General features: G+C 37.3%; 3 protein-coding genes across 4 annotated transcripts in view; 2 read left to right on the top strand and 1 right to left on the bottom strand.

Moving 5' to 3' along the window:
- The window catches only part of LOC135104767 (uncharacterized), a 40108-nt gene that overhangs the window by 18196 nt on the left and 3470 nt on the right, over positions 1-18442 (bottom strand). The gene's annotated exons all lie outside the window — the stretch shown is intronic.
- On the top strand, positions 18-9102 carry LOC135104759 (uncharacterized). Its single transcript, XM_064012338.1, has 6 exons — positions 18-984; positions 3437-3652; positions 3763-5334; positions 5496-5767; positions 6511-6627; positions 8622-9102. Exons 1-6 carry the CDS (start codon positions 894-896, stop codon positions 8943-8945), a joined length of 2592 nt encoding a protein of 863 aa, XP_063868408.1. The 5' UTR covers positions 18-893; the 3' UTR covers positions 8946-9102.
- LOC135104762 (glutamate receptor ionotropic, delta-2-like) lies at positions 10185-17313 on the top strand. The gene is made up of 11 exons (XM_064012341.1): positions 10185-10809; positions 11093-11144; positions 12173-12273; positions 12463-12553; positions 14529-14687; positions 14771-14859; positions 15236-15306; positions 15566-15780; positions 15860-16015; positions 16545-16651; positions 16864-17313. Exons 2-11 carry the CDS (start codon positions 11094-11096, stop codon positions 17030-17032), a joined length of 1209 nt encoding a protein of 402 aa, XP_063868411.1. The 5' UTR covers positions 10185-10809; position 11093; the 3' UTR covers positions 17033-17313.

The following is an 18442-nucleotide window of genomic DNA, read 5'->3' as shown; positions in this document are numbered from 1 at the left end:
CGTGCGTGTCTGTAAAAGATGTGAATTTTGTATTGGTGCGCACGTAATAACTCATCATTGTGTGCTCTCCCCTGTTGTAAAGAGAGGATACCTGTACAATATACAGCTGTGTGTGTGTGTGTGTGTGTGTGTGTGTGTGTGTGTGTGTGTGTGTGTTTTAATATGTTTTACTTTTTCTTATATGCGTAGAATCATACGTGCTCATGAATTACAAGGTCAGATCAGGCTTGACCACGTAATTTTCAAGGCAAGGTTATTAACAGTAGCATTACAAATAGATGTTGAAAGCTAATTTATCAAGTACAAATCCGAAATGAACAGAATTTATTTAGAAGTAATAACACATGAACAGCTTTTGAGATAAGTGGAGGAGGTAGGAGAGCCTGGTAAAAAGGTGATGACAGTATGAGCAGCACTTCTGGGGAAGACTCAATCAACTTCTCCGAATTCGGAACTGTAATAGAAACTTTTTTGTTCTTCTACACAAATGCTTCTGATAAATTATTACCGATTTTTTTTTACTTCTTCTTCTGCTGACCCATACAAGTGTAAGGACTGAAGTGTTGAGAACTCTAAAGAGTGACACAGAATTTCCGTTAAGTAAATGTATGATCAATCTGGCATATGCAAGAACGTTTTCTATAGTCATGCGTATTTAAGACTCTCCACCGTGTCCAAATGTGACTGGACACATAAAAAGAAATACCAAATTTCACATGATGGATTACACAAAACAACACAACACACACAAGAAAGGGAAATGGGGACAGTGAGAAAATAATACATGGTGTAAGTAGACAATATGGATCGTTCAATATACGGCAACACTTCTGAAGCACGCAATAACACAAGTTCTGCAGTTGCACCGAAGACGCTGCAAGAACAGGACCGTCATGACGCGCCTGTCTGACCGCCTCCCACCACCTCTGCTCTTCGGTGTTGTCTTCTCTTTCTTGGGATTTTGTTTCTCCAACCAGCAATCAGGTTTGTTTTTGTGAACACTTTCATAAAGCAGTTTCAAGAAATTTAATAAATTCCGTAAACAATATGTATGTGTGCGTGCGTGCGTGTGTGTGTGTGTGTGTGTGTGTGTGTGTAACCAATAGAAGTTTCGGTTTCTCAGTTGATCTGATGAAGTACAAGAACAAAAGTAAAATTGTGATGGCTTATACAACCATAATTACTGGGTTCCTCAAGGGGCATGCATTGTATTTTACTTTTTCAAAAACGTCTGTAGATTTAGACTGTACAATCTGCTATTTTGGAAACAGCAGTTGCGCAGCGCATCCCTGTTGTTTTCCGCTTGCTAGTCTGCTTAGAACAGGGAGCAAAGGAGAATGCGTCTTGTTTGTTTTCAATCAAAATAAGAATACCAATGATTCAATATATTTTATAAGTATATAATCGTCATTTATAAGAATTCAAGAGCTTATGTTTCATAAACCAATTTTACAAAGAGTACTTTACTTCTTTGCCTGTATGTCTGGCCGCTTTGCTTTCTCACAGTAATGAATGAATTTTTGCGCATAAATAAAATTAATTCCATCCTACACGAAACGGTCGCTAATGAAAAATGGCAAGATTAGAAAAATTAATTCCTATCGAAATTAGCCGTAGAGCAGAGGTGGCTTGCGGATTTCTTTCCAGGCCGCACCTTCCTTGCCTAAGACCTGTATATTTTCTATGACCACGGATCGGGAAGTTACAGTTTCTTATCTTCCTTCAGAGCATTTAGCGCTGCTTACTTACTGATCCAAAGTAATTACTATAGAAATCACGTTTAGGGTGACTGAGACAGCGCATGATTCTCAAACGTAGCGCTGTTTCTTCTCTCTAGTATCTTTCTAATGAAAAAGCTACATGATTACAAACAAGGGAATGGGAAGCATTACGCTCCATCATTACGAACACGTAAAGGTGAAGGGCTAAGCTAGAGGTTACCAAATTATAAACCATACGAGAGGACCACACAGACCCCCTTCCTCGGGGTTGGCGGTCTCAGCCTTCCTTGCAAGCCGAGAGACTTGAGGATTTTAAGAGTTTGAGTCAGGTTCCCACATTAACCAGAAGAGTTTTACAGAGTACTTTAAAAATGAATGATGAAATTTGCATCTTTACTGTACAACCAAAAAAAAAAAAAAAAATCTCAGTGATGACAGTAAATGTATTTTAGTGTATTTATGGGTTAAAACCACAAAACAGGCGTATAACGTTGCTGAATGTTTCAAAGCTAACACAAGTTAAAGTGCAATTCATCAAATAAATTAACTTTTTTTTTTTTTCTGGAGCATATGTTTTGCCGTGAGCGTAATTCATACACTCACCAACGTTGATTGTGAAGCACAGCAACAGAGTTCTGCTGTGAAATTCAGCAGCACACGATGTGTAGCAAATTTAAAGACCACTTGAGTGAAAACTCATAAAATAATACACGATGCTGGACATAGTTTTGTTCCTACTGCTTGATCATAATTAGCAAAGTTTAAGAAATTTTAACATTAATTATGATAATAATAATAATGATAATAATAATAATAATAATAATAATAATAATAATAATAATAATAATAATAATAATTAGTAATTATTATTATTATTATTATTATTATTATTATTATTATTATTATAATTATTATTATTATAACAACGATGATGATAACAATAATAATAATAATAATAATAACAATAATAATAATAATAATAATAATAATAATAATAATAATAATAACAAAAATAATAAATTCTGAGGGGATATATAACACACACTACTATATACGAATATACTAGTATATCTATTTTATTTAATTCATTTAACTTTCCTCAAAGTCACGAAGGCTGGCAAGAAACACACACACACTCACAAACATAAGTAAATATATAAATAAACAATAAATGCATAAATAAATATATCAACAAAAGCTTGGTCCTCATGCTACTGCAGCGTTTCAAGAGTTACACGTTTAATAAGGTTGAGAAAATTGCAGCGTAGTCACCAACATAAAAGTGAATAGAGTATTCTGTCTGGATGAGAGAGAGAGAGAGAGAGAGAGAGAGAGAGAGAGAGAGAGAGAGAGAGACGTGAAACTGACACCATAACCACACTCCTGCATGTCAGAACGCGGCCATTACAGACGGATGAAATAATGCACATTGTTTATGCAAGACTGCGTGCGTCGGGAAAGGAAATACGCATTTATTTTTTTTTATTTACTTATTTTTTTACTATAGCGTGTTGTCACATAGTTATGAAGTACGTAGTTAAAAAGCACATGTGTTTTCCGAGTACCGACAAAATTATTGCACTGGTTTGAAGCCCGTCTTTCCTCAGTAATTAAAGTTAAATAATGCTATGAGGAGCAGTCTCTGTCTATTTGTCTGTCTGTCCCTTTCTCTTTCCCTCCCTTAGACAAGTCGTTAACATTCAGCATCCCGACAGAGGCGAGGGTGCGGCTGTTCTCCCTGCAGTCTGACATTTGGCAGCCACCCCGGGATGACGTGTACATCAGGTTCAACATGACACGCAGCAGGGGGAAAGTTTCCAGCCTTACAGAAATGACAGTTTGCACAAGGATATTTCTGACTGCCATCACCAAACTTCAAGTGTTTCTCTCCTATGCTACAGCTGACAGATTTGCCAATGCCATCATGTTCTGTGAGATATTATGTAATTAGGTATATAATTTTGTTTTTACATATCAGAAGATTTTGTATGAACAGAAAACCAGAAGTTATCTCTAGATTTTACAAGTTGATTATTTACAGATGTAATAGATGGCAAGCACTTCTTCCGCTACAATAACGAGCCCCAAGAGGCGATTGAAGAGCTACACATCCCGACTGTACTGCGGCGGTGGCGGCACTACTGTCACGTCCTATCCGGTGACGCCTACACGGTGTATGTGGACGGCGCCCCCTTGGCTAGTGCCCCGATTCAGGGCGATGACCGGGTGCTGCCTCTTAATGGGACCTTCATCGTTGGGCAAGAGCAGGATTCACTCTCGGGCAGATTCAACAGGTTTCAGATACAGAAAGGATACGTCACGCAAGTCAATTTATGGAGCCGAGGCCTTTCCCGAGCTGAGATTGCAGCGATAGCAAACTGTAGTGTAAACCTTATGGGTGATATTCTTTCCACAGACAATGATGACCTTGAGCTTATAAATGTAGATGAAGAGGGCATTTCCCTTGAAGAAATATGTTCAAAGAAAGAACATTTTAACATATTTCCAGAAGCCAGAACATTTGATGAATCCAGGAGAATGTGCCATCTCGTAGGATCCGAAATGTACGGTCCTATAACACAGAAGAGAAACCTGGAAGTCAACAGCACTTTGTGGAATGAAGAGATGTGCAAGAAAGAGTTGTTGTGGATTGGCGTAACAGACTTGCAGGAGGAAGGAGTGTGGCGTCGTCTGCGGGACAACCAAGTTGTTACAGACATATTCTGGGGTCCAGGGCAACCTGACGAGACTCGGGTAGAGAACTGTATAATTATGGGATGGACATCGTCCTGGAATGACTACCCATGCAAGAAACAAGTAGCATGTGTAGTATGTGAGGAAGCAATTGATGTTCCCTTATATCTCAGAGGAGCGTGTCGAGAGTTGCTCACCGAGACCATGTTTGAAGTCTTAGGTTACTTTTCCAGCAAACCTTTCTTCCATGGCTTTTATGGCTACATGATACTGAAGTCCGAAGAGAAACAATGGAGTCTTATTGATACTGTTTTTAATATCACAATTGCCACACTTGCCTTGGCGTCTGATGCTCAGTACCCACTCGGCCGGCAATTCTGGTTCCTTCTGACACCAGTGTGCGACAAGGGAAAAGGGAGCCTATTAGAGTTAAGCCTGTCAATATGCACAAGCGATCAGTATATGTGCAACAATGGCCAATGCATTGATATTGCTGACCGATGCGATGCCAAGGACGACTGTAACGATGGCACAGACGAGGACAACTGTTCCGTCCTTCAGCTTCCTGATGGCTACCGGAAGTTTAAGCCACCCAAAAATGTTGAAGATCCAAATGAACCACTACAGCCATTCATGAAGTTCGTATTCCTTCGGTTTCTAAAAATCGAAGACGTCCAACAGGCCATCACTCTTGAATTCATCGTCAGCCTGGAATGGATAGACACTAGACTTAAATTCCTTAACCTGCGAGAAGACATGAATGCCAACGAACTGTCAGACAATGAAGTGAACAGCATTTGGTATCCTAAATTGGAGTTTCCAAACGTAAAAGATGGGGTGATTAAGTCAATAAAGGAAAACTTTTTCGTAGACAGAAAAAATTCCTCACTTCCAAGTGATTTCAACAACGTCAATATGGGTAAAAATAAAATTTATGTTAAAGGCAAATTGATGAATATCAGATACTTTACAGTGAAGCTGGAAAGTTTATATAAAATATAAAAATACTTCTTATATGTTTAAATCATTCAGTTATCAGAAATGTTGTTTTATAATACAAGCTGATGCACTGGATTTCAGAAACCGTATACGAGGGCGCAGCAGCAAGAGTGATTAAGCAGCAACATTACAGCGGGAGCTTTGTATGTGCCTTCGACGTGTTCTACTATCCCTTCGACGTGCAGCAGTGTAGCGTCCTGGTGCAAGTGTCGTCCATAAGCAAGAAACTTGTCTCTCTAACAAAAAGTCGTGCAGAAACCGAGTACAACCACAACTCCGAACTCTCCACGTACATTATCAGTGACTTCTTTGTCAAGGAAGCAAACACAACCTCTCGAGAGAGCATTATGGAGGTACGGCAACAGTGCCCACTTTTAGAGTTGCTCATCTAAAAACAAATATCTAATATCCATAAACTTACAAAGTCGAGATGTTGCCATACAGATGTTTGAAGCAGATTGACATCTAGTGATGCTGCTCATCAAGATGTCATCATTTGGAAGATTAAACACATTTCGTCCATCGCATCTCATCATTTGAGCATTTCACGGAGGTCCATAATGCCAAGTCGTGCCGTGGACACACAGCTACACAATACTGGCAAGCGGCTTACTTGCTGGATTGAGTATTTCAGTGTCTCAGTAATTGATGAATTTCCCTGATCCTTTTTTCTCATAATAATCAAACTTTTATCAATCAGATTATTTGTATAAGTTGTTGTAGCCATGTATCATGTAACATGTATCAATAACTTTTATCGAAACTGCATTTTGAAGAGTCATGGATGAAATAGGGAAAGGAGCAAGAGGGGGTCTGTAACAAAGAAGAAAATGGCGGCATGTCTGTAAGAGGAGTTGTAAATACATAATCGTAAATAGTGATGCGGCCTCTGCATAAGTCCACGAAGGGAGGTTACCCCTAACTTAACTAGATCAATGTAGAAGGGGACAGGTCTACCATAGGTGCATCAAGATTCTACATAAACCAGTGAAAATGCTATTCTGTATGAGAGTGAAAGTTTCATGAACGCGACTTTGATACACTCCTATACCATCACCTATTACTGAGAAGTATTTCAAGGCATTTTCTTCTTTAGGTTGGCTACACCCTCACCCGACACTCGACGCTCATTTTGCTTACCATCTATCTTCCGTCTGTCCTTCTGGTTGCCATCAGTTACTCCACTCTCTACGTCAGTGTAAAGCTGCTCCAGGTGAGTGGAAAGACGATACTTCAGCAAATTATGCACTTTATCGATATACATTCATCACGTCAACTTATTCAAACCTTAAATAAATAAATAAGTAATAAAACACAATGAAATATTATTACAATTTACTAATTGCTTTGTAAAATATTGAAGCTAGTACCATTCGTAATTGGTAAGCCGCGTAATAAAGACCTACTTTTCTTTAAATATTAAGCACATATATCTTACCTTATTCGGGAAAAATAATGCTTCTTAGGCAATGCAATACCGCCACAATCCACTACGTGATCTAGTATTTATTATTATAATGCCTTGTCAGGCTTGGATGGTGCAGTTTCGTCCTTCGTAATCAATTTTATAAAAGTTTTAAAAAAGGAATCGATGCGGATTACTCTAGACATTTTTTATGTTTATGCGTGTATGATTAATAACGAATGATGGATGAAATTAATCACGAGAATAATCTTGTTCTGAGATATCATTCAATATTTCTGTAATGCACAAGACGTGATTTCGGTCTGTCATGGGTCATGACGTGATTTCGGTCTGTCATGGGTCATAAAGAAGATTTATACCTTTTCTTAGTTTATTCTTCTCACGATATGCTGCAACATATTTGCTGGCAGCTGTTCACGCTCGTTCATGCTCACTGTCAACAGCACGGCAGCAGCTCCTGCATCTATACGTCAAGGAGACAGTCCTCTGGATATTGTCATTATTATCGTTATTTTTATGATCATTAATATTTGAATATTACTGCTTTTGTTATTATTATTATTATTATTATTATTATTATTATTATTAATAATTAATTAATTAATTAATTAATTAATTAATTAAAATTGCCTTTTACTTATCAGTTAAATCGAAAGGACCAGATCAACTTAATTCATAAAATCTATTATTATTATTATTATTATTATTATTATTATTATTAATTAAGGATGCTGTTTACTTAATCAGTTAAATCGAAAGGACCAGATCAACTTAATTCATAAAATCTATAGGGAATATTCCGAAAAACAAACCTCACCAAAGAAAGGTTTGGATCTCAGTATGAGTAGCATTCTTCGTCCTCTTCATTTGTGGTTAGAACTTAATGTTCGGAGAGTCATAATCTGCGATCAAGGTACACAGGAAGGCTTTTCTAGATGCAGTGTCATAAATGTTACCAATTTCTCCTTTGAGAACATATGATATTCATTATAACATTTCTGATGTCTTATTGTATATGTTTATTGACGACTTTTCGTCTAACTCCCACGATACATTCTATAAGGGATCCTCGTACTAGCAATATTTATTACCGACATATTTTGACCATTGGTGACTGCCACGTCACACATTCTATATTTATGATAAACCGTCAGCTTGTACCAAAGATATCCCTTCACCACCTCAAAAAATAAAACAAATTCCAGCAAGATGGGCTCATAAATTTCACTCGCCTGTTTGAAGTCATCGACTTTCTTGAGTTCTTTCCTATAACTCATCTTCAATGAATTTATCTTCTTGACATTCTCACAGACTGCATTTTTCTTTATTTCTTCGAAAATTATCAGCAATTTATCTTGTAAATTACTCTCTCTCTCTCTCTCTCTCTCTCTCTCTCTCTCTCTCTCTCTCTCTCTCTCTCTCTCTTTGTTCAAGTACATATCACAACACTAACAAATCTTTTTGTGTAGAAATCTCAATAAAGCAGGTATCATTCCTTTTTTGGAGAAAATGATCCATTGTTCTTGTCTGCTCGACCAGATAATATGAATGCCATCGATGGACATATCAAACTAATCCTGATAAGATTAGCCTCACAGAATCAACAGAAAATTATACGAAAAGTATTTCGAGCTCTATCAATCCAGATTCCATCGATTTCATATGGTAAAATTTCCCATATCACCCTCACGTATTAATACTGTCAGTATTTAAATAATCTAACAATGTTGAAAGCCGCTTTAGCGATGACTTTTGTAAATATCTAATTTTTTCTCTGGCAGGTTCGCCTCACCGTCAGCCTGACAACGTTACTGGTTCTGTACACCTTCTTTAACCAGGCATCAGCTTCTTTGCCAAAGACAGCTTACATCAAGATGATCGACGTCTGGTTCCTTTCCTGTACAATTCTTCTTTTCCTCGTCATCATGATTCATGTTTCTGTCGAGTGCTTAGAGAAAGAGTCGGTCACATCTGTCCGTCCGATGTCGAAAAAGACAGAGCCTTGTATTACAGCAGAGGGTCTCCTGCGTCTGGTCAGGCTCGTGGTGACGCCGATCGTAGTTGTGGCCTTTGCCAGTGTTTACTGGATCATTATGGTAGCCTAACTCGAAATACATTAGTAAGAACATATTCATAATGCTTCGGAAAGTAACACTGAAATATTTTTAAGTATCAAGTTTATTGTTATCTAAGTGGGCAGTTGTTTGTAATCCTTCCTCAAATATTTTTAAGTATCAAGTTTATTGTTATCTAAGTGGGCAGTTGTTTGTAATCCTTCCTCAATTGATTACATATATATATATATATATATATATATATATATATATATATATATATATATATATATATATATATATATATATATATATATATATATATATATATATATATATTCAATACACATAAGAAAAACTCTATAGCCTGTACATTAATTACTGGAGAGTGGTTATCTAGCAATTCTGTAACTTCCGTGTGTGTTTACTTGTGATATTCGATGTCATTTCTTTAATTTATATAATGATACTAGATTAATTTTCAATGACCTGCGTTACAAAAACTTTTAAAAAGTATAAAAAAAAAAACTGATAGATTTTATTATTAATATCATCATCATCATCATCATCATCATCATCATCATCATCTCACCAGAACAGTAAAAACTATGTAACAAAGAATTGCTCCAAATATTTTTGATGCAACTTTTAAGAATACATAAATTACATTACACAAGACAATCTTCAGTTTCGGTATCTTAAGAACATTTGAGGAGGCCTTTTCGGCAAGCATGTTTCCTTCAATTAAATTTGACCAAGAGCTGTTTCGAACTGAATGCAAAACTAGTCATGGTGGTTTCTTGAGTATTTAAGATAAGAAAGCCTTTTCGCTTCCAAACAGGTTTTTGAACACAGTGCTTGTGCGTAGTTGTTCCTAATTGCATGTTTTAACTGCACATGTTTTAAAACAATGAATCATAACTTAGTCTTCTTGATATATCTTTTAAATGTATTCACCTTGATATAAAAGAATAATAAGATAACATGAGAAAACCCAAAACAAGTTTACTTTCATTACCCGGTTCATTATATTTTAGCTTATTTACATATATTTTATTTATTTATTTTTTTTTCTTTTTTATTTTCTTTTGCTATTCAGTGAACTTTCAGGATACTAGATACGCTCCACGTTTTTCTTTTCCCCATTCTTAAACTTGCAAGTTGTTTTAGTTATTATTATTATTATTATTATTATTATTATTATTATTATTATCATTATCATCATCAATATCATTATATCTATTCATATAAATAAATTTCCATGAAGTTATGTTTTATGTGTGTCTTAACTATACAAACATTTTGCACTGCACTAAACAAAACTCTCTCTCTCTCTCTCTCCGTAAGCCCTAAAACCTTTACGACCACTTCATGAATCGCTGCTCCACGTCATCTCTGTTATGGCGGCATGGTACTAAAGTATATCTCAAAAACTATAACACACACCTCGGGTCTCTTCCAGCGGTGCTCTGTAGACGAGGAAGTTTAAACATCGCGAAAAATTCTGCAAAACAGACAATAATATTTTGTGCACTACGTCAAAAAAATCCTATCGAAAAAGTTTTTAATTAAGACTGTAACCTTTACAAACAGTCGTGCGATAGACGATCAGCTTTCGTGCCTGAACACCCATTAGTACAATTATTTTGTTTTTGTTTCCAACAAACAGGACTAAGTTTAATTGCACTCCGACCTTTGAGGACATTGGCAGAGAGCCAATGCACACTGAACAGTGGGTGGGACTGGGATCAAGGAAAGGTGACTGCAGCTGCCGACTAACCGCTGCTCACTTGTCTCCTTTCTCTTCATCACTGACAACTGACTAGTCATTGTTTGGCTGCTGCATGTGCAACTCGCACCTGCAGTTCTCCCTTTGTCTACTTGGAAAGCATCAGTTGTACTTCTAAATCTTCAAGTATTCTTGCTTAATAATTCTGAGAGTTAAAACCGTAGTCATTATATCGCTTTGATTTTTATGTCCATAATATATACCTCCTCTCATGATCCACATGCATTTCACAATCTGGCTCAAGCACTGCTATGCAGAATTTGATTTACATCTCTTTTAAACGAGTTGAATTATCCAAATGAAACGCATAATACACTAGCAATATTGTTTAATGTATTTAATAAGACAAGAAAAAATAATGAAGAATTTATTTGTTTGCTTTTTATGAATATTATTTTCTCAAAACCAGAATGACTTCTAGGCGGAACACCACGGGCTGCCTTAAGATCGTGACGAATATGGTAAGTTCGCTTTCTAATTGTTTTGAAAATGAATCTAGTCATAGCTACTACTACTATAATATATCGTATACTACTACTACTATTGTAATACATCCTATACTACTACTACTACTACCTACTACTACTACTACTACTACTACTATGTACCACTACTTCTAGACTAAAACTGCCACCAGCACCAAGAATTCCGGTATTTTTTTTCTTTTACGGATTCTTCATTTAGCAGTAGTACTAGTAGTAGTAGTAGTAGTTTTAGCAGAAAAGGAAGCAGAAGTAGAAGCAGAAGCAGCAGCTGCTGATGCTGCTGCAGCAGTATTATTAGTAGTAAATCTATCACTTGTACAGCTGCACTTATTATGTAAGAGGGGTTCTGGCCAAGGGCATCAAAAACTGAAAAAAATTAGACCTAAGTGGAAGTGCTAGTCACTTACAATCCGAAATCAAGTCTAATATTACGCTCTCTTAACCGAGAAATTCCTTTGTGCAAAACATTCGTTAGGATTAAAAAAAAAAAAAGTCAAACTTACTGAAGAACTACTACATAAAACAAGGGCGAAACTGAAAACAACTTAGAGAGCAAAACGGTATTCCTTGGCCTAAGATTTGGACAAGCGATCGAACTAGCAGAGGAATTATATATTTACTCACCCATGCAATCTTGTGGAGTTCTAATAATGAAGGTCTGACGAAGTTTTATATATATATATATATATATATATATATATATATATATATATATATATATATATATATATATATATATATATATATATATATGTGTGTGTGTGTGTGTGTGTGTGTGTGTGTGTGTGTGTGTGTGTGTGTGTGTGTGTTTCGAAACTTACGTTTGTGACAGCAACGATTGGATTGACTGACAAAGCAGCAAACTGAGGAGTGATCGTTGTTCTTTATATAAAATTTATTTATAAGGAGAAATGTCTCTGGCTGTCTGCACAAACTTTGCTTGTATCATTTGTCTTCTTATCTGTCTTAACCTTCTTTTTTCACATAAGATTTCTACATTACAGTTCTATCCGTTCATCTTCTTGCCCCGGGACGGCTCTCCCCTTAAGCCAACTGGCTCAATGGCCGAAGTGATGGAAATCATCCTTAAATACTTGAACTTCTGGTAAGCAAATCCTTGAAAATTGATTAGGAACGGGGTAACGGAAATATGAATAACCCAGGAAAGATCCTGGTCAAGTTTTATCCAAAGTAAGAGGAGGTACTGAAAACTTGTTACATCTACACGTCAATATTAAACTTTGATTCCTATATTTTCTCTCCCGACTGATTCCTATATTTTCTCTCTCGACAGCCACGAGTATTTTGTGCCTCAGGAGGCACATTTCGGGTATAAGATGGGTAACGGTTCCTGGACGGGGATAATCGGCACTCTTGAGCGTAATGTAAGGCTTTGGAGTAAAAGACCTTGGAATGAATGTGCACTTCACCTTTACAACCAGCCCTCAGCGCTTCTACGTTAAGTAAATAAGAATACAGAAATAATAAACTAATTCATAACATACCAATATTACTGTGAAATATCAGCTGCATATGACTTTTTTTTTTTTTTTTTGCCAGTTAAAATTTAAAGGACTATAAGAAGATAATCGCTACACGTATATATATATATATATATATATATATATATATATATATATATATATATATATATATATATATATATATATATATATATATATATATATATATATATATATATATATATCAGGCCTACACGTGGCATTCCCTGTATGAAAGATACCTACCTATTTCCACCTTTCATCCCCACCCATAAATCTGTCAAACCTTCTCTTAAAGCTCCCTAATGACTTAGCACTAACAACCTGATTACTGAGTCCGTTCCATTCATCTACCACTCTATTTGAGAACCAATTTCTTGAGAACCAATTTCTTCTTATCTCTTTTTTAAACAAATTTTTCAAGCTTGAACCCGTTATTTCTTGTTCCATCCTGGTTGCTGATCCTAAGAATTTTATTTACGTCCCATCTCTAATAACCCTTATACCACTTAAAGACTTCTATCAAGTCCCCTCTTAACCTGTTTCTCTAAAGAATGAAAATTTAACAGCTTCAATCTCGCTTCGTAAGGAATACTTCTCATCCCCTGTATCCTTTTAGTCATTCTCCTTTGTACTCATTCTAATATCCTTCCTGTAATATGGGGACCAGAATTGCACAGCGTAGTCTAGATGAGGTCTGACCAGCGCCAAATATAACTTATTACTTCGGGACTTCTACTTTTAACACTCCTAAAAATTAATCCTAATACCCTATTTGCCCTGGTTCTGGCCTCTATGCATTGCTTTCTTAGACGGAGTTCAGTGATAACTATAATTCCTAAAATCTTTTTCGTACCCTGAACCTACCAGAGCTTCGTTGTTTATTGTGTGCCTACTGTGTGGGTTTCCTCTAACTACGCTAAGTACTTTGCATTTGTTGATATTAAACTGCATTTGCCATCTGTCTGTCCATTCGTTCATCTATCCAGATCTACCTTCAAGGCGATGGCAACCGATTCTGACGTAATTAATTTACCTATCTTTGTATCATCCGCAGATTTACTAACATTACTACTAATTCCACTATCCAAGTCATTGATATATACTACAAACAACAATGGCCCTAACACTAATCTCTGTGGTACTCCACTAATTACTTGACCCCACTCGGATTTAGAGCCGTTTATTACAACTCTCTGTCGCCTGCTGCTTAGTGACGACCTTATCCAGTCTAAAAAATTAAAAAAAAAAGCTACGCTAGTATACAAGGAAGATTTATTTATTTATTTTTATTTATTTATTTATTTTTTTTTTGACGTAGAAGAAAAAAAAAAAACAGTGCTAGAATGCAAATAAAAATATGTTTTTCCTCTGAGTAGGAAAAGTTAATTATTACAATGAAATCTATAAGAATCAGTAATTTGTCACACCATGTCATATAATAGATGCTATGGGCAATGATCACAAGACTGCTACGCTGTCAAGTCATACATGTACAGCTTTTGCTATCCAAAATATAATCATGATAAAAATATTAGGCCGTGTTGATGCCTGAATTAGCAAATTGTAGCCGACTGGCTGAGCTTCAAATTAACTGCGCAGTGTCATCATAGTGTCAGTATTGTCATGCCCCATGTCACCGTTGATGCGCAATGATGCGTTTTCGAGAGAACGAGTGCTGACCTGGAATTTGCTACGCCTTATTTTTCAAGACTTCGTGACCGCCACTACTCTAGTACTCGAACATAAGGCTACGCACATAAATCAATATGTTTAGTGCCGAATTTCCTATGACAATTTTTCAAGGCAACATACGTTTTGTGTCCGTGTACCTATAACTTGTACCTCGTCAGGGCAGGAGGCTGACATGACCGGCGTGGTGGTGGGACTGGACCAAGAAAGGACCACGGTTGCAGATTTTACCAGTTATCTCTACACTGACCAAAAGACGATCATTCACAAGCGACCAATGATTGAGCCCGACATAGCGGGATTTCTGAAGCCGTACACAACCATGGTGAGAAGGCATCCATTTGATAATGACTCTCTCTCTCTCTCTCTCTCTCTCTCTCTCTCTTGCACTCTCTCTCTCTCTTGCAGTCATGGGTGATGATCCTGGTGGCGTTGGTAACGGTGGCGGTCATTGTCCTACTAACTGGTCGCTGCTCCCCGCTGTCTCGGCCGTCCCCGTAAGTGAACCTGGTTTTTCTATATTGACCACAAACGTATTATTCATGCTTATCGACTTCTGCGTCCTTAGTCTGCCTTGAGATGTTTCGTCGAGCATCAAGATCAGTTCCATGCAGCAATAGGGTCATCTAAGATGATCAAAGAGAATAATATTAACGTTAAGATGAAAATGACAGTAGCAGACACTGCAAGTGACTGATATATTATACATAGGAATTCATGAAGAGAATGCATCACAATGGTAAATTTTTATCAACATACGGAAGTTAGCAAACACTGCTAGAATCACAAGATATTCTTTCACCATTATGGTTTTGAGTTATATTGGTAACAAAACATCTTTGTCTCTTGCCTTCTATCATTCGGTGGTTCAAGAAAAGAAAACACATCCTCCACTGAGCTGCAGGACGCCAGTTTTTGGAGTTTAGCCACAGCACTAGCTCAGTGTAAGTGTCGCATGGAGGAAAAAAAAAAAAAATGACGATACATGTTTTCATCAACATAAAAGGCTCGTAGTTTTGAATGACCTTCCTATCATTATGAACATGTCTTCTCTACATGTTATGTTTTCGAAAGTGATACAAACAAACTTAACCTGCTTGACGCTAATACGACCACATCATCATCATCACTTCGTGGTTTCTTGCATTGTTTTTGTTACAATATTTTTTTTTTTTTTTTCACACATTCCACGTCCGTTTCCAGCCTACACGTTTCTGCCGCGAGGACGAAGTCAACAAGCAGTGTTGGGCATGTGGTTAGTGTTGTCATTGATCATCTCCACAGTGTACCGATCCAACCTCAAAGCCATGTTGATAAAGCCACGTCTCGTCCTGCCCTTCACCAACCTCAGGGAGTTAACGGAAACTAACATTCCTTGTTTCGTCGTTAGCGGCACCATCCTGCACCGCAACATTCAGGTGAGAAGTGTTGCTTTGTGAAGACACGGATGGGAGAAGCGATTGCAATAGAGACGCTGATGTCCTTCGTGTTATGCAGGCAGCAGAGGAAGGAACTCTCATGTGGCGACTCAACAGGAAACTCATTTCTCACTTTGATGTCAATCGCGGCATAGACGATATGTCGAAGGGAAAACATGCTTTTTTCGCCACCTATGCCGGGCTGCTTTCGATCCTTCATTCTTACTTTATGAAGGTGAGTGATGGTGCAGAAATAATTACTCTTACAAAGCACAAATATGCTACTTCTAATTCTACTTATAATTGCAACATGATCAACTTCTATGGTTCACTATAGGACAAAGGCCTCTCTCAGCCTCCTCCATTTAGCTCCTCCACAAGCCTCAGTCAGTAAACGTTCTCTCTCTCTATCTCCTTTTTTCTGTCCCCTTTTATGTTTGTTTGGCTTTATAGGTCTTTTACGCTCTTTCTTTCTTTCCAATTAGAAACACTGCCTTTCAAGTTCTTGATGCAAGGGTGATGTAAATGTATGTACTCTAAGATAGTCTTTACCTGCTTTCTCTTTGGTCATTCATTCTAGTACTTTCGAATTAATCTAATTTGTTTTAAGCAGTACTTCCAAGTTCATCACTCCCTTAAGGTCTAAATTTGGCTTATCGTTACTGCTATACAATTCTATATAGATTTTTTTTTTTTTTTCGCAATACCTACGTTCACAAATTGCAACAACATTAACAGTCTTCGAATATCTGTTTTTTGCTCAGACAAAGACTTGCTCCCTTTACATGATTGACGAAAGTTTCTTCGGACCCACATGCCTCTGCATCGCCTTCCCTAAAGGTTCCCCGCTCCGTGAGGCCGTGAATTCCATGTGAGTATATTGTAGGGCTGCTAGATGAGTCTTCACAATTTTGTTTTAGATTTGGCAAAGATAGATTTATATAGAAAACAGCAGTGATGGTATCGTGTTATAGGAACATTGTTATACCAGTTTTAGTCGAAGTGACAGCAGTAGCTGTAATGAAAAAAAGAAATGGGTGGAGAGGAAATATGACAATCCTGTTGATTGCTGAAACATTACAGAATAAAAAATCTGCGAGAGTCTGGCATTCTCGAGCACCTGTTCACGAAGTATGTGGTGCACGCCAGTACCTGCCTTCGCTCAGATCCTACCAATGTAGACAGCACACTTAGGCCGCTGGAGATAGGAGACATGTACGGGGTTTGTTTAATCTACGCCGGGGGTAAGTGAATAGGAGTCATGGTATGGAATTTCATGAAGCATTTTAAAACAGTAGTGGTAGTGGTCATGAAGTAACCGGACAAGCAAGTTCAATAAAACTTTATATAGGCCATCAGATACGCACAAATACTAGTGTGGTAATCTGTAAGTGAAGCAGGAAGTGTGTGCTTATCTTGGATTTGGATTTTATATTTCTACGATGACCAAAAAAACATCTATTGCTAGCTACTGCACCACGGAGACGCTTAGGAAGTTCTTGGATGATCGAGAAATATTCCAAATTTTTATAAGCATGTTTTAAACCATTATGGCACATTTACTAATTTATTTGTTCAAAACGAGGCCAATTACAGTACAATTATAATAATGTTATATTTTTACGGAGTCCATATAGATATTCAATACTCTCCGTGGATAACCCCAGCTACATATCCGCTACGTTAAGAATTTCGATTAATATTTTCAAGCAGAGTAGTGGTGAAGGAGTTTCTCGTTTACATGTTTGTACGTCAAGTATATCCGTTGTAGAAGAGAAGCCCCTCTCTCTCTCTCTCTCTCTCTCTCTCTCTCTCTCTCTCTCTCTCTCTCTCTCTCTCTCTCTCTCTCTCTCTCTCTGTGTGTGTGTGTGTGTGTGTGTGTGTGTGTGTGTGTGTGTGTGTGTGTGTGAGTGTGTCTGTGTGTGTGTGTGATGAAATGGTCATGATATTTCCAATCTTTTCCAGGAATGATAATCGCTGCTTTAATTCTCTTGACGGAGATCGCAATGGCCTGGAGGCGAAAACGATGATGTAACAAATCTCTGACCAGTGTCTGAAAATCACTGCACTTGTCCCAGGTTTCATTTTCATTACCAACGGAACTACTAATGACTTGAAGACCCCGTGAATGTATGCCGATCTCTCTCTCTCTCTCTCTCTCTCTCTCTCTCTCTCTCTCTCTCTCTCTCTCTCTCTCTCTCTCTCTCTCTCTCTCAATAATCTTTTATGGTAAAAACAACTCTTGATTAATGAAAATGGATACTTGATACAGCGGGCATTGACTAAAAGAAAATTGGGATAATTTTAGCCCCTCTATTAAGTGATAGGATGTGAGAAAAGGAAGTAGGTGAAAGAGGAGGATAGGAGGGAATAAAATGAGTAGTTATAAAAGGGAGGCAGAAAAGGTAAAGGTTAGAAAGTGGAAGAGGAAAGAGGGTAAAAAATTAATATCTGCAGGAGAGAGAGAGAGAGAGAGAGAGAGAGAGAGAGAGAGAGAGAGAGAGAGAGAGAGAGAGAGAGAGAGAGAGAATTTGCATTTAGTTTTTGAATACTAACGCCAATGTAGCACACCACGTGTTTTGTTTCATTCTTTCCCTCGTTAGATAACTCAACGACACTTTTTTCCTTTTTTTTATTAATCTTACTTCACCACTTTTTCACA

Source organism: Scylla paramamosain, chromosome 11, assembly GCF_035594125.1.
Source record: "Scylla paramamosain isolate STU-SP2022 chromosome 11, ASM3559412v1, whole genome shotgun sequence".
In the NCBI taxonomy this organism is placed as follows: domain Eukaryota; kingdom Metazoa; phylum Arthropoda; class Malacostraca; order Decapoda; family Portunidae; genus Scylla; species Scylla paramamosain.
This window is presented reverse-complemented; position numbering and strand designations above follow the sequence as displayed.

What these genes read in the sequence shown, in the direction of transcription:
- LOC135104759 (XM_064012338.1), top strand. Translation starts at nt 894, where the DNA reads ATGACGCGCCTGTCTGACCGCCTCCCACCACCTCTGCTCTTCGGTGTT. An exon ending in TGCCAATGCCATCATGTTCT is followed by an intron (nt 3,653 to 3,762) that starts GTGAGATATTAT and finishes GATTATTTACAG; the next exon opens with ATGTAATAGATGGCAAGCAC. An exon ending in CTCGAGAGAGCATTATGGAG is followed by an intron (nt 5,768 to 6,510) that starts GTACGGCAACAG and finishes TTTCTTCTTTAG; the next exon opens with GTTGGCTACACCCTCACCCG.
- LOC135104762 (XM_064012341.1), top strand. Translation starts at nt 11,094, where the DNA reads ATGACTTCTAGGCGGAACACCACGGGCTGCCTTAAGATCGTGACGAAT. An exon ending in CCGCTGTCTCGGCCGTCCCC is followed by an intron (nt 14,860 to 15,235) that starts GTAAGTGAACCT and finishes CGGTGGTTCAAG; the next exon opens with AAAAGAAAACACATCCTCCA. An exon ending in CGTGAGGCCGTGAATTCCAT is followed by an intron (nt 16,652 to 16,863) that starts GTGAGTATATTG and finishes GAAACATTACAG; the next exon opens with AATAAAAAATCTGCGAGAGT.